General features: G+C 39.1%; 1 protein-coding gene across 1 annotated transcript in view; it reads left to right on the top strand.

The window, feature by feature from the left end:
• Positions 1–13,858, top strand: part of CLCA2 (chloride channel accessory 2) — a 34,302-nt gene that overhangs the window by 6,303 nt on the left and 14,141 nt on the right. The window contains exons 4-9 of the mRNA XM_024238450.3: positions 2,258–2,366; positions 3,765–3,924; positions 5,918–6,145; positions 10,279–10,509; positions 11,543–11,720; positions 12,831–12,937. Coding sequence (XP_024094218.2) covers positions 2,258–2,366; positions 3,765–3,924; positions 5,918–6,145; positions 10,279–10,509; positions 11,543–11,720; positions 12,831–12,937 — 1,013 coding nt within the window. The remainder of the gene's footprint in view (positions 1–2,257; positions 2,367–3,764; positions 3,925–5,917; positions 6,146–10,278; positions 10,510–11,542; positions 11,721–12,830; positions 12,938–13,858) is intronic.

Below are 13,858 nucleotides of genomic sequence, written 5' to 3'. Positions count from 1 at the left end.
ACAGTACTACTTATAATATTCTGTGCTTGGTGCTGAAAGGGACTCACTCACAAAATCTGAAACTTGTCAAGGACTTACCACTCAAATGGGGAGATAGGCCATATGCCTATGCAAAGATGAGGGGCTAAAGTGAACTAGAAAGAGTTTAGCACCAGATTAGTGGCCCAGAGAGGAGTGCTATAAGAGTTCAGTCAAGGAAAGGTCATTTAGAGCCAAGGGTGGTCAGAAATGGCCTCACAAAGGAAAAGGTCTTCAAGATTGAACATCATTTTGATAAATGGAAAGAAGGGAGAAAATAGTGGGAAGACTATGAAGAAAACTGTGGCAGCAGAAAAATTAAAGGTATATAGGAGAGACAGTGACCCCAATGATGGTGCAGGGAGACTGCGGGCAGTGGGAGAAAACGTTGAAACATACATGAGGGCCAGGTGATGCACTAAAATGGCCACATTTTCAAGTCACCATTCAAGGTTTCTAAGCACAGGAGTGACTCCATCAAAGCAGTGTTTTAAGATTAATCTGGCTTCCTCTGATCAATGAGGGAGAAACTGGATACCAGGAGAATAACTGGGAGAAGTCGAGGTATGAGGCCACAAGACTTAAAAATGAGTGGAGACAGTGAGATGGGAAGGATAGTAATAAGGACACTGAGGATTTCCTATGCGCTAGCCACTCTGTGGTTTGCCTTTCAAATGTTATCGTACTTAATTCTAGCAACTCTAAGTGATGAGAAATACTCCAGAGATAAAAAGCAGAAAGAGGTCTGAACTGCTGCAGAAGGAAAGGCAAGAGGCATGTGGAGACAGCATTAAGGAACAAGGCACACACCAGGTTTTTGTCAGACATGGAAAAAACCAGCTTCAAGAAGGAATCCCACAAGTCTGGATCTAGGCAAGTTCATGGTGAAGAGCAGTAGACTATGCCAGGGAAAGTGGTTCAGCCTGTGGTTAGATATTGATGGCTGGAGTTTGGGAGAGAAGTCGGGGTCATAGGCCTAGAGACTGGTATTTAGTGAGTGAGATCTCAGGGAGAAAATAGTGAGCACAGTTTGCCAGTCAAGGACTATCTATCCCAATCTTTATTTTTTGTTTTTGATTTAATGTAACAGTAGTGCCTTTCAAGTGATGTCTTAATTTTCTTTTTTATCCCTAATTAAATCGAAACTAGGGTTTTGTTAACGAGGATTTTGTTATCCTCTGTATAGTTAGCAGGAAGTGGAGTGAAACACTCCACAAAATACACTTTACAAAACACTTTATAAATCTTTAATAAAAGGTAGTTTTTTTCTTTCCGGTAACCATGAGATGCTGATAATCTCTGCTCAAGCATGATTTCATCAGCACTTCTAACTTTCATGAGTAGGCACAATCTTTCCCTCAACACTCACAGCTTGGACTGTTACCCTCCCTTCCTTTGTCTCGAGGTCCAAAAATTACACAATACGCCGCAGCCTGAGTCAACTCAGCATACACTTCCTGAGTTCCCAGAACTTAAAATAATTCAGAAAAAAGAAATGTGTGCTTTGGGAGAGGAGTTCATCTGGAAAGCTTATATGGGAAAGTTGTGATCTGAACTTTGAAGGGAATAAGATTTAGAGAGAGAGAAAGTTCTAAAGGATCTCATGCTGAGGATGGGGGTTTCCCTGACCTAGGAGCTGTAAAATACACATAAACATGGAGAATAAGGGATAAAATAAAAGAGAAGGGACCATCCAGGCTGGGGAGAACATTCTGTAGTCTCCTTTTTTGCTCCTTCCTCCTTCCCTAGCTCCTAGGTTTCAACTATTGCTCTAGATAGAAGAATTACCTGCAAGAAAAAAAGCAGGTCTGCTTGCATAGCTCAGACAGAAGATTAGGAAAGCTTTATTTGCCTATCTGGATATGCTTCTTTTCCTTTCTCCAAACCCTGAACTTAGAGGCCTCTACGAAGCTGAATAGAAACCTGTTGGGCAGCTTCACTGGGGAGATGAGAGGATGTGGGACTACTCACTAGCTTCAAATAGATGTGCAACAAGTAAATTACTGCATTTACAAGACCAAACATATTTTCATGCTGCCTTTTTTATGATGGTAGGTGGTGGAGTAGGAGGAGATGGGAATAGGATAGGGGAGAGGAAAAGGGGAGAGAGGGAAGTAACTTAAACTCTTTGGTGATTCCAAAGAGTATGTGTGGTCAAGAAATGTTACATCTTCACTAGTTAGCAAGGCACATTGCTGAGATTTTAGAAGCTCAAAAGCAAAAGCTCTTTCTTCCACAGGCCGAGTGTTTGTCCACGAATGGGCCCACCTCCGTTGGGGTGTGTTCGATGAGTATAACAATGACAAACCTTTCTACATAAATGGGCGAAATCAAATTAAAGTGACAAGGTTAGTACTTTTTTTCATGTTATAATTCATTATTTATTTGACTCTAAAATTGCTTATAACTTAAGCAATCAAATAATTGCCTAATTTAAGCAATTAATTTAATTGCAGCTAAAACTTAGCTGATAAGAAAGAGATCCTTTCACTTTTCAGTTCTTAAGTTATATGACATTTTTCTTTAAATTGGTATTTATGTGGTTCAAATACCAAAATAATATAAAAAGTCATGCTTGTAGCTGTCTTGCTCGCAGCAGTATCTTCACTGTTTCCCCTCATGCCCTCTAAGTAACCACTTTGATTAGTTTCTTGTTTATTTTTTCAATATTTCTTCAGGCAAATTCAAATGAATAGAAATATATGTTTTTCCTCGCTCTGTGTTTTATAATTGCATAGTGTTCCATTATGTGACTACACCATAATTTATTCAACCAGTCTCCTCTTGGTGGACACACGGGTTGTTTCCCATCTTTTGTATTATCAGTAACACTGCAGTTCATAGCATTACACATGTGTCATTTCTCATACGTGCAGACAGATTCACATATCAAATTCTTCCAACAATTACTGAGTCAAAGGGTGATTTTGGTAGCTATTGATTGACTCTTCTCCTAAAAGTGCCACTGTTTTACATTCCCATCAACAACATTTGAGATAGCTTATTTAGGAAAGAATCCTGTTAAATATCATCATTATATGTTCATTATCTTTTTTTCCCCTGATACCAAGTGGAAATGAACTCAAAGGAGCACTGACCCAGGATCTTGCCACTCATGTCCTTCCTTGGGCTTCCCAAAGTCCATCTGGATTTCCTAGTATCTTTTGCTTTGACCCTATTTAGTTGTTAAAGCCCTCGTTAATACAGAACCCCTCCATCAAGATAAAATGCTTTAAAATAAAATAGAGTGCATTTCTAAATTAGTGAACTTTCTTAATAAAGCAGTTTTTTGTTTGTTTTTGTTGTTGTTTGTTTGTTTGTTTGTTTTTTGAGACGGAGTTTCGCTGCTGTCGCCCAGGCTGGAGTACAATGGCACGATTTCGGCTCACTGAAACCTCCACCACCTGGGTTCAAGCAATTCTCCTGCCTCAGCCTCCTGAGTAGCTGGGATTACAGGTGCCCGACACCATGCCTGGCTAATTTTTGTATTTTTAGTAGAGACAGGGTTTCACCATGTTGGCCAGGTTGGTCTTAAACTCCTGACCTCAGGTGATCCACCAGCCTCAGCCTCCCAAAGTAATGGGATTACAGGCATGAGCCACAGCGCCCCGCCAGTAGAGCAGTTTTTAAAGTTTTGTATATATCTAGCAGGCTACAATCCTTGAAACAATTATATGAGCTGGTCAAGAAGAAACATAAGTGTTTCTAAAATAGACCTAATTCCCAGTTTCTCTTTCCATTTTTAGGTGTTCATCTGACATCACAGGCATTTTTGTGTGTGAAAAAGGTCCTTGCCCCCAAGAAAACTGTATTATTAGTAAGCTTTTTAAAGAAGGATGCACCTTTATCTACAATAGCACCCAAAATGCAACTGCGTCAATAATGTTCATGCAAAGTTTATCTTCTGTAAGTATGCCCTTGGAATGACACACTCTTGCAGGATTCCTTCTCTTCCCACGTTTCAAGTATTTAAATTACCAGACAATTAAGATGCACTATACTTTAGAACTTGGGGGACCCTAGATTTCATCTAGTTTTTATTCTACAGATTTAAAAATTGAAGCCCCCAAGATAATTACCAAAATGATACCTTTAGGAAAGTGACTATTTGCTTTCCTGGGAGGTTTAACAAGGGGACTCTGGGGACCACAAAATAAATTGTTCTTGTGGTGGTGTTCTTGTATTCTTTCATAAGAAATTACATTGGGTTAATGAGAGTGATATAACAAACGGTTATAATTCTCTCGTTTGAGGTAGCAGATCACTCTGTATTTGAAATGCATTTCCTAAATCTCTTTCCTTTGTTTTAAATAGTCTAGAACTTAAAAGTAAGGTATCACCAGGGGAAGTCAACCAACTCTGCTTTGCAGAAACCCAACCTTGTCAATATTCCATGCTAACTAACTGACAAGAGACTAGCATATAAATCCAGAATATTATTTTTAAAATTAGTAATTAAAAAGAGTACTCTGTCATGGGCATCTCATACTTGCATCCTCTGGCCAACTTATTTTCTCTCTGGATGAAGCAGCCTGGAACAGCCAATTCTCACCAGATGCATAGTCTGAGAACATAGAATCAGAAAGGAGGGAGTTAGGTGATTCAGAGGTTAGTAGCATCAGCCTTCATGACCTGATATATCTCTCTGAGTTCACAAAAACCTGTAAGTCACATCTGTGAGTCATCTCTTCACAGATCTGGGGGTACAGCCCACACATGCCTCTGTGGAGTTTTCTCTTTGTTTCCATGGCTGACCAATGGCCCTTGGATTGACATGCTATTTTATTTCATTCTGGTTTTAGTCAAGACTAGAAGTTATTTTGTAACTTTAAGGCAATTTTTCATATTTCTTGTCCCATCCATTATGTTTCTTATTTATAGCTTTAATATCTGATACTAACCTAATGCATTCGATCCACATTATTTATGACTAGGTACTATCTTCACAATGTTTTGACAGACCTACTCATAAATATCTTGTCAGAAAAGTTTTACAATCCCATAACCACAGTCATGAAATGGAAGAAAAAGAGTTAAACAACGCAAAGCAAAACCAGATTCTGTTCCAGTCCCTGCACCTTCCTAAGAAGCTCATGTCCTTAAGCAGTTATCAACCTTTCAAAGCTTCAGCTTTCTCTTCTATGAAGTTAGAGCTGAGAAAAGAGAGGCTGTTCAGTTGCTTCTAACTCTAAGTTTCCATGGCTCTGTTAACAGGAAGTATCGACTCTTTGTAGGAATAGAGCCACTGGGAATAGATGGTGATGCATTACTTAGCAATGCAAACCATATTTTTAAGTGGGGTATTGACATAGGTTCAGTATCATTCAGTGAATTATATCTATAGTTCTGTAAATTATATCTATATTTCTAAATTGAGTGGGGGTGGGGGGATCAGGAAGTAAATTTAAGTTGTTTATCCCCTTATCTATTTTTACAGAGATCAATATTTGAGATAGAAAAATATATGTTGACTGTTCAACAAATAAAGGTGCAGTGGTCATTAAATATTATTCCAAGGAGTAGGTTGGTCATGATAACTTCTCCTGGCTATTTTCTTAATACAATATTGTGCTAAGGGAGGAGGGAGATTGTTTTGTTTTGTTTTTTAATACTAAGATTATGCATATATATACACATACATGGCTTGTTATCAAATACCAATAAAATTTAATAGCGATTGCTCTCAGAACCACAAAGATTCTAGTGCTTCCAGCAAGAATGCCAAGATTTATTTGTAAATCTGATGTCATTCTTGAAGGAAAGAGGTATATCACTGTACCACTTTTGATTTCTTTTCTTTCAGTTCACCTTTTCTTTTACCCATAGTTCCTTGAGAATGAGAACTATGCTTGCTTTGGGAGAAGTGCCTTTCTTTATTAAAGACTGTTTTTATTTCCAGGTGGTTGAATTTTGTAATGCAAGTACCCACAACCAAGAAGCACCAAACCTACAGAACCATATGTGCAGCCTCAGAAGTGCATGGGATGTAATCACAGACTCTGCTGACTTTCACCACAGCTTTCCCATGAATGGGACTGAGCTTCCACCTCCTCCCACATTCTCGCTTGTACAGGCTGTTGACAAAGTGGTCTGTTTAGTGCTGGATGTGTCCAGCAAGATGGCAGAGGTAACATTTTGAATGAAAACGAATGTAAACATTTATCATTTTTTCTATCAGTTCTTTATTATTTCAATTTATTTTCAGTTCTGGGATACATGTGCAGGACGTGCCAGTTTGTTACACAGGTGAACGTGTGCCATAGTGGTTGCTGCACCTATCAACCCATCACCTAGGTAGTAAGCCCCGCCTGCATTAACTATTTATCCTGATGCTCTCCCTCCCCGCTGTCACCCAGGCTGGAGTGCAGCGGCACAATTTCAGCTCACTGCAGCCTCGACCTCTAGGGCTCAAGTGATCTTCCTACCTCAGTCTTCCAAGTAGCTGGGACTACAGGTGCGAGACACCATGCCTTTTCTATCAGTTTTTAATTATTTTTGTTTTCAGGAGGTAAGGGTGAGAGTTGGAGGAGGCAAAAGTTTTGGAATAGTCAAGGACATCCTATTTTTGGGGGGTTGGGAGGAACAAATTCAGAATGTGGCCAAAAGTTGAGATAATGCAGATAAATGAAATCCACAGATAATTTCTAACCCTTATTTTTGCTACTAATTGAAACTCTTTCCAACCAAGATCCTTTTCCAAAATTCTTACCTATAATGATCCAAAATTCTTATGTATAATGAAAAGTTCCTGCTGGCTACATTCTACTCACTGGTAAATACCCCTGGTTGAGGAAGTAAACTGTGAATTTGCAGTGAAAGTGAATGTCCATTATATGGCTATTTTCCATGTCATTGTGTACAGAAGACCAGTCATCTAGCAATCTAGCAGCCTCCAGCTGCTTTAACTGATTAAAGTCTTAGTCTCCACAATCAGGCAGCTGCGTTTTAATCCTGGCTTCTTCACTACTGTGTAATATGTCTTTGTTATAAAGAGCATGATGGCCTCTCTGAAGCAGCTTTCTCCCCTGTAAGATAGGGATAATAGTGCCTACTTTTATGAGAGTCAACTTTTAAAGTTTTAGGAAATCTGCAAACCAGTAATTAAACATAGCTATTAATAACAATTAAATGATAGAAGCTTACAATAAAATATATGAAAACAAATATATGAAATACTCAAAACTCAACATTTCTTAATTTTTCCTACTATTTTTTAATATTATCTATGCCCAGGGTCAGCAAACTATGTCCCACTACATGTTTTGCATGGCTCACAAAATAAGGACGGGTTCACATTTTAAATGGTTAAAAAAAAACAAGAGGCTTTTTCATGACGAGTGAAAATTATATGAAATTCAAATTTCAGTGCCCACAAATAATAAGTTTATTGGAATATAGCAATGCTGGTTTGTCAACATATTATCTATGGATACTTTATTGCTACAGTAGCAGAGTTAGGGAGTTGCAACAGAGAACTTATGGCCAGCAAAGCCTAAAATATTTACGATCTGGCCCTTCACAGAAAACTTCTGCTGATCCCTGAGCTAAATTCTTGAGGTTATTTCTGGTCTATTGCATCTGTATGGATGTGCTACTACAATTTCATCCCAACTGTGCACTCAGTGACGTTACATTGACAGCAGGAAATCAACCATGGTTTCACACATGGAAGAGTATTTACCCCGCAGAAACTGGCAGTTGCTACGAATCAGGCCTGCCTGCCTGCCTGCCTGCCTGCCTGCCTTCCTCCCTCCCTACCTCTCTTTTTCCCTTCCTTTCTTTTATTCTTCATCAGAAGACTGTTATTAAACATTTACCAGCATACCACTGTCTACTTCATAGGGTTATTGAGAGGGGAGTAAATGAGATAATATGAAATTTTTAGTTCAAGATAAATAATAAGTGGTAGCTGTTTATTTTAATAGTACTTGTCCAAGGAGAGAATTTATCCCCTTGTGCTCTGTGGATCAATAGTCCTGGAATACTTGCCTTTTTGGCTGATATCTGAAAAACTAAAAACTCCACTAATATAGCCAGCATTTGAATAATTTTTTATGTTGCCTACCTGCAGTTGACTAGGGCATTTTTTGTTGTTGTTGTTGTTTTGGTTTTTTTTGAGATGAAGCTTTGCTCTCATTGCCCAGGCTGGAGTACAATGGCGCGATCTCAGCTCACCACAACCTCCACCTCCCAGGTTCAAGTGATTCTCCTGCCTCAGCTTCCCTAGTAGCTGGGATTACAGGCATGTGCCACCACGCCCGGCTAATTTTGTATTTTTAGTAGAGATGGGGTTTCTCCATGGTTGGTCAGCCTGGTCTCGAACTCCCGACCTCAGGTGATCCGCCCACCTTGGCCTCCCAAAGTGCTGGGATTACAGGCATGAGCCAACATGCCCAGTGGCATGCTTTTCTTAAACATGGTCTCGGAGTAATTTATATTGGCTATCTGCCTGTATTGAGCAAGAATGATAGAATGAAGAGGAAAGATGATGGTACTTGAGAGTACCATCTGAAATATGTAGAAGAGAAATAAGCCCAAAGTAACAAACTCATGGCAAACCAAACTTTCCACCCTTTTCCTGCCAACAATGTCATTGAAGCATCATTGCCATTCATTATCAGATGCCTATACTGCACTGGCCTGAGGGATATGGAGATGACAAGAACAGCGTCTCTGCTTTGAAATGCTTACAGCTAATGAGGGACACAGGACACACACATGTGAATAGATACAATACAATGTGACCAGGCTCCACAGAGATGTGAGTTACTACGTGAGCACTGAAGAGGCAGCACCTGGTGCTGTAGAAGAAAGTGGTTAAGGAAGATTTCACTGAGAGAATCAATTTGGAGTTGAATCTTGAAGGATTCAACTAGGTGCTTGCTAGGTTGGGTGATGTAAGGAAAGAGAAGAAAGGAGGACATTTGTGGGAAGGGAAAAGTGTGTGCAGTGGCCAAGACGCAAAAAAAAGAAGGATTTGTTCAAGGGAAGGGCATTCATTTGTATGACTGTAACTAACACTGGGTAGATCTGAGAGGTGGTGAATGGGATAGAGACATAGGTATGGATTTGAGAGAAATTTAAGATATTGAGTCGATGGGACCTGTTCAAGAATGTGGAGGCTGGTAACAGAAATGGTAAGAGAGTCCTGGGTTGCTGGCTTAGCTAGCTGGGAGTGGAGATCAAGATTGGGAGTGATGATCTGATGACCAGGAAGATGGCAATAGCTATTCTATTGTGAGTGCTTACTCAGTATCCATTTTGCAGATGAGAAAATTGAAGCTAAAAAAAAAAGTAATTTTACTATGATCATGTAATTAGCAAAAGTTGAAGGCAGAGTTCTAAGTCCTTGTTTTACCCCCTTTAAACTTACTTCCCAATATTGTAAGAGAAACAGTATTTGAATTCAAAGTGCAGAGTTGCCATCTTCATGGTCGTCAAATCATCACTCCCAACTAGTTAAGCCAGAAACCTGTGTCCTAAGAAGTGTGAAATGCAGGTCTAGATCCACCCAGGAAGATGCCTGAGTTGGAGGTAGAGATCAGGGTCATCCCTGAGTGGGTGGTCATTGAAGCTCAGCTTGCTGCTCCTCTCTTTTCCCAGAGCTTTCAAAACAAGTTACCCTAGTGAATTAATCAATAGCATCACCTGCCCAAAACTGGTCACTAATATTACTTTGCACCTGATTAGCCCTTCATGGTATAACTGTACTGCCATATATGTATCTCACTTGATCCTCACAGCAATTCTAATTTCATAAACAAGAAAGCTATCATCCTCACTCTACAGATGAAGTACCCAGCCTAAGGTGACCACAATAGCAGAGGGTAGTGCCGGGGCAGATCTTGGGTCCTCTGACTGCCACTCCTCTCTAGCAAAGTTCTCTTTGCAATGTTTCCTTTTACCTGGACTGCATTTTTAAAACAGCAGTTACAAATCTCGTCTCAGCTGGGTTCATGGATCTTTGAATTCTAAGTTGGAGTGAAATAGTGGGGATGATAAGAAACAGAGAGTGGTAAATTATGAACATCTTGTTGGGGGCAGAGCCCCAAGCCACTCCCTCTTCCCTGAAAGCATGCATTTTTGAGCCTGCAATTAATCAAACAATATTCTAATAATATGTTACTCTTTAAAGCTCAAAAAATTATGATCTAACATCTCTAAAGAATTAGCAGAGATGTTTACTAATTGAGTTACTTCATTATACTTTTGTCTACTAACCAAATGTTGCCATTTTCTTTTTTCCGTTTTGGGACATAGGCTGACAGACTCCTTCAACTACAACAAGCCACAGAATTTTATTTGATGCAGATTGTTGAAATTCATACCTTCGTGGGCATTGCCAGTTTCGACAGCAAAGGAGAGATCAGAGCCCAGCTACACCAAATTAACAGCAATGATGATCGAAAGTTGCTGGTTTCATATCTGCCCACCACTGTATCAGCTAAAACAGACGTCAGCATTTGTTCAGGGCTTAAGAAAGGATTTGAGGTACAGTAGAGCATCCTAAGCCTTGGATCACCTTTGTTTTCCTTTCCTTCTTTTGGTATACGAGGTTTTCTCTGATGAGGGGCAATTTGTTACAGGGTGATCGTAACAGCCTCAACTATGAAAGTAATGATGGATTATCTTTAAAGTTAGGAACCATGCCTTATTCACCATTGTACTCCTTGTGCCTAGCAAAGTACATAGCATACGATAGTTGCTTAATAAATGCTTGTTGACAGAATGAGAAAATAAATGAATACAATGGACAAGACTAGAGGACCTAAACAACATCTGGGCATTTTCTAAACTGTTCCTAGCCATTCTGGGCCATTTTTACCTTTCAATTTTCTTGTCAAAATCAGCATGTCTAGCTTCTGTCTATAGTCATTCTAGACTTCACGCATATCAGAACCAATTAAGGCCAGAATTGTGTTTCAGGAATGACAGAGTTTATTTAAATCAACACAAGTTTGCATTCAGCATCTGGGATGCTTATCTGATAGCAAACAAGACACATCAGCTATGGTTGTTGCTGTCCATAGTCTAAACCTTGGCTATCTATTGAAATCACCTGGGGATTAAAAAAAAAAATACTAATGGGTGAGTCTAACCCCCAGAGATTCTGATTTAATTGATCTGGGATGTGACCTGACCATTAAAATTGTTTAAGTCTCCCCATTTGATTCTAACGTGTGGCCAAGACTGAGAACCACTACTCTAGGCCCTCTTATTGGTCACTTGCTGGATCTCAGAGGCAAGCCTCTCACACAATAATGTATTCCACATCCTCTATGATGGATACAGTTCTAAACTATGGGGACACCTTGATGATTCAAGCAGGAAAATCCCTGCTCACAAGCAAACTGGCAGTGGAATGTAGGGTGACAAGTGCTGTGATGGGGCGAGGTAAAACTTGAGTGGAGATGGGCGTGGGGTGTAGGAGCTACAGTGGGAATTTGGATGAGAGTGAATTCTTTTGCTCAATAAAACAATTTGAACTACACTTCCTTCCAAGTGACTAATTCTCCATGTTCAGGTGGTTGAAAAACTGAATGGAAAAGCTTATGGCTCTGTGATGATATTACTGACCAGTGGAGATGATAAGCTTCTTGGCAATTGCTTACCCACTGTGCTCAGCAGTGGTTCAACAATTCACTCCATTGCCCTGGGTTCATCTGCAGCCCCAAATCTAGAGGAATTATCACGTCTTACAGGTAATAAACTTTTAAAAACATATCTTTTGGAGAGTTTCCCTTTAACTTGACTATCCAAGACACAACTATGAAACTCGTTATATGGCTTAATTGAAGATATAGAAACTGTTTTTAAAAAATGTGCACACGTATTGCTAGAATCTGTCAAAATTTTGCTGATTTTTTTTTACATTTTCCCTAAAGGTTCCAACTATATACATCCAAAAAATAATATTTTATAATTCTGTGTTAAGCCAGTCTGAGCATGCATAATCATGGAGCTAAAACATACGTTTAAGATTAAATGCTTTGTGGTTGGGCACAGTGGCTCACACCTGTAATCCCAGCACTTTGGGAGGCTGAGGTGGGCAGATCACTTGAGGTCAGGAGTTTGAGACCAGCCTGGCCAACATGGTAAAACCCCACTTCTACTAAAAATACAAAAATTAGCCGAGCATGGTGGCGGGTCCCTATACTCCCTACTTGGGAGGCTGAGGCAGGAGAATCACTAGAACTCAGGAGGCAGAGACCTGAGTTGCAGTGACCTGAGATCGCACTACTGCACTCCAGCTTGGGTGACAGAGCGAGACCCCATCTCAAAAAAGAAAAAAGATTAAATGCACTAACTTCTATAATAGGGACACACACAGTGTTTTAAGATACATATCTTTTTATACTAAATAAGGCACAGAATAATTTTATCTTATATTCCTTATTTAATAAAAAATGGGCATGCTGATTTGACAAATGAAAGGTTTTATTGAATTATCTTTAAAAGCAATGTTTTCAGAATATAAATGTAAACATATAGGGATGTAAATAGTAATTAACCTAAATTATCTTAAAATTACCTTAATCTGAAGACTATTCAATAAATATTTATTGAGTTCTTATATACTGTACATAAGTTCTAGGCCCTGGCAATACAGTCATGTAGAATAGCTGAAACCACTCGCCTAGGGCCACTTACCATGTGGTTGTATAGGATGTCAGGCAAAGCAAGTCAAGCTTTTCCCATTTCCCCAAAACAAACACTCTAATGCAAAGAAAGCTTGTTGGAAAAGGCTTAACATTTTATTTTTGTTTTATTTTACCCATTTTAATAGTGAACATTCCTATCATGTATTTCAGGAGGTTTAAAGTTCTTTGTTCCAGATATATCAGACTCCAATAGCATGATTGATGCTTTCAGTAGAATTTCCTCTGGAACTGGAGACATTTTCCAGCAACATATTCAGGTCAGAATTTTCTCAATGTTATATTTCCAGGTGGGGAGTGGGAAGGGAGAAGGAAACAAGGGAAATCAACGAATTGTGCTACCTGCTTCATTAACCTTACTTGAATATGTAACAGCTGTGTATGGAAGGCTTTTAAAAGGCTTCTTGGCATCACCAGAGCCAGGCTTTCAGCCCTAGGAGCCATTTACCACAATTGCCACCTCAGCTTTTCAAAGTCTGCGAGTGGAGCTTGCTCCTTTCTTGTGGCTCAAAGTGCAGATGGGGGCGTGGCAGAGGCAAGGTGCAGAAGAAAAATAAGGAACTGTGAATTTACTTTTAGTATCATAGTAACTTTCTGTCAATCAGAATTCATCTTATTTTTGCTTCTTCAACATATTTGAAGCTCTTCCTTGTATAAGTGGTATCAACTGTTTCATGAAATTCTACCACAAATATCTAAATATCTCTTTGACTACCACAACTGTTACATGATTTTGCTCACCAAAGCTTCCTCTAGTTAAGTCCTTTTCACAAGGCCATTTTTTTTCTTTCCAAAGTACTTTAAAGATATTTTGGACATAACTGAATAATGTTTTGAACAAAATTTCATCTATAGTTTCCTCACAGATGGCAAGTGTACCTGCCAAGTTAATGGCTTGATGTGACCAATGCAGCCTGACAATTTATTTAACATGAATATTATATTTACACAGTGAAGGCAATAAACACAATTCCGTAATAAGAAGTAAAAATGTGAATTATAAGTGACAATGTCTAGTACAGATTAGGCTACAATTGACTCCTCTGATAATGCTCAATCTTTATGCCCTGTGACTTCCTCTGCAACAATATGGAAAAAAACAAATGTTTAAAGAAGTAAAAAACAAATTTAACAAAATATTACTCATATGGGATCAAATAAGCCTTAACGTTCCCAAACTT

Source organism: Pongo abelii, chromosome 1 (assembly GCF_028885655.2).
Source record: "Pongo abelii isolate AG06213 chromosome 1, NHGRI_mPonAbe1-v2.0_pri, whole genome shotgun sequence".
NCBI classification, from domain to species: domain Eukaryota; kingdom Metazoa; phylum Chordata; class Mammalia; order Primates; family Hominidae; genus Pongo; species Pongo abelii.
Note: the sequence above shows the minus strand (reverse complement) of the source record. Positions and strands in the feature narration are given on the sequence as shown.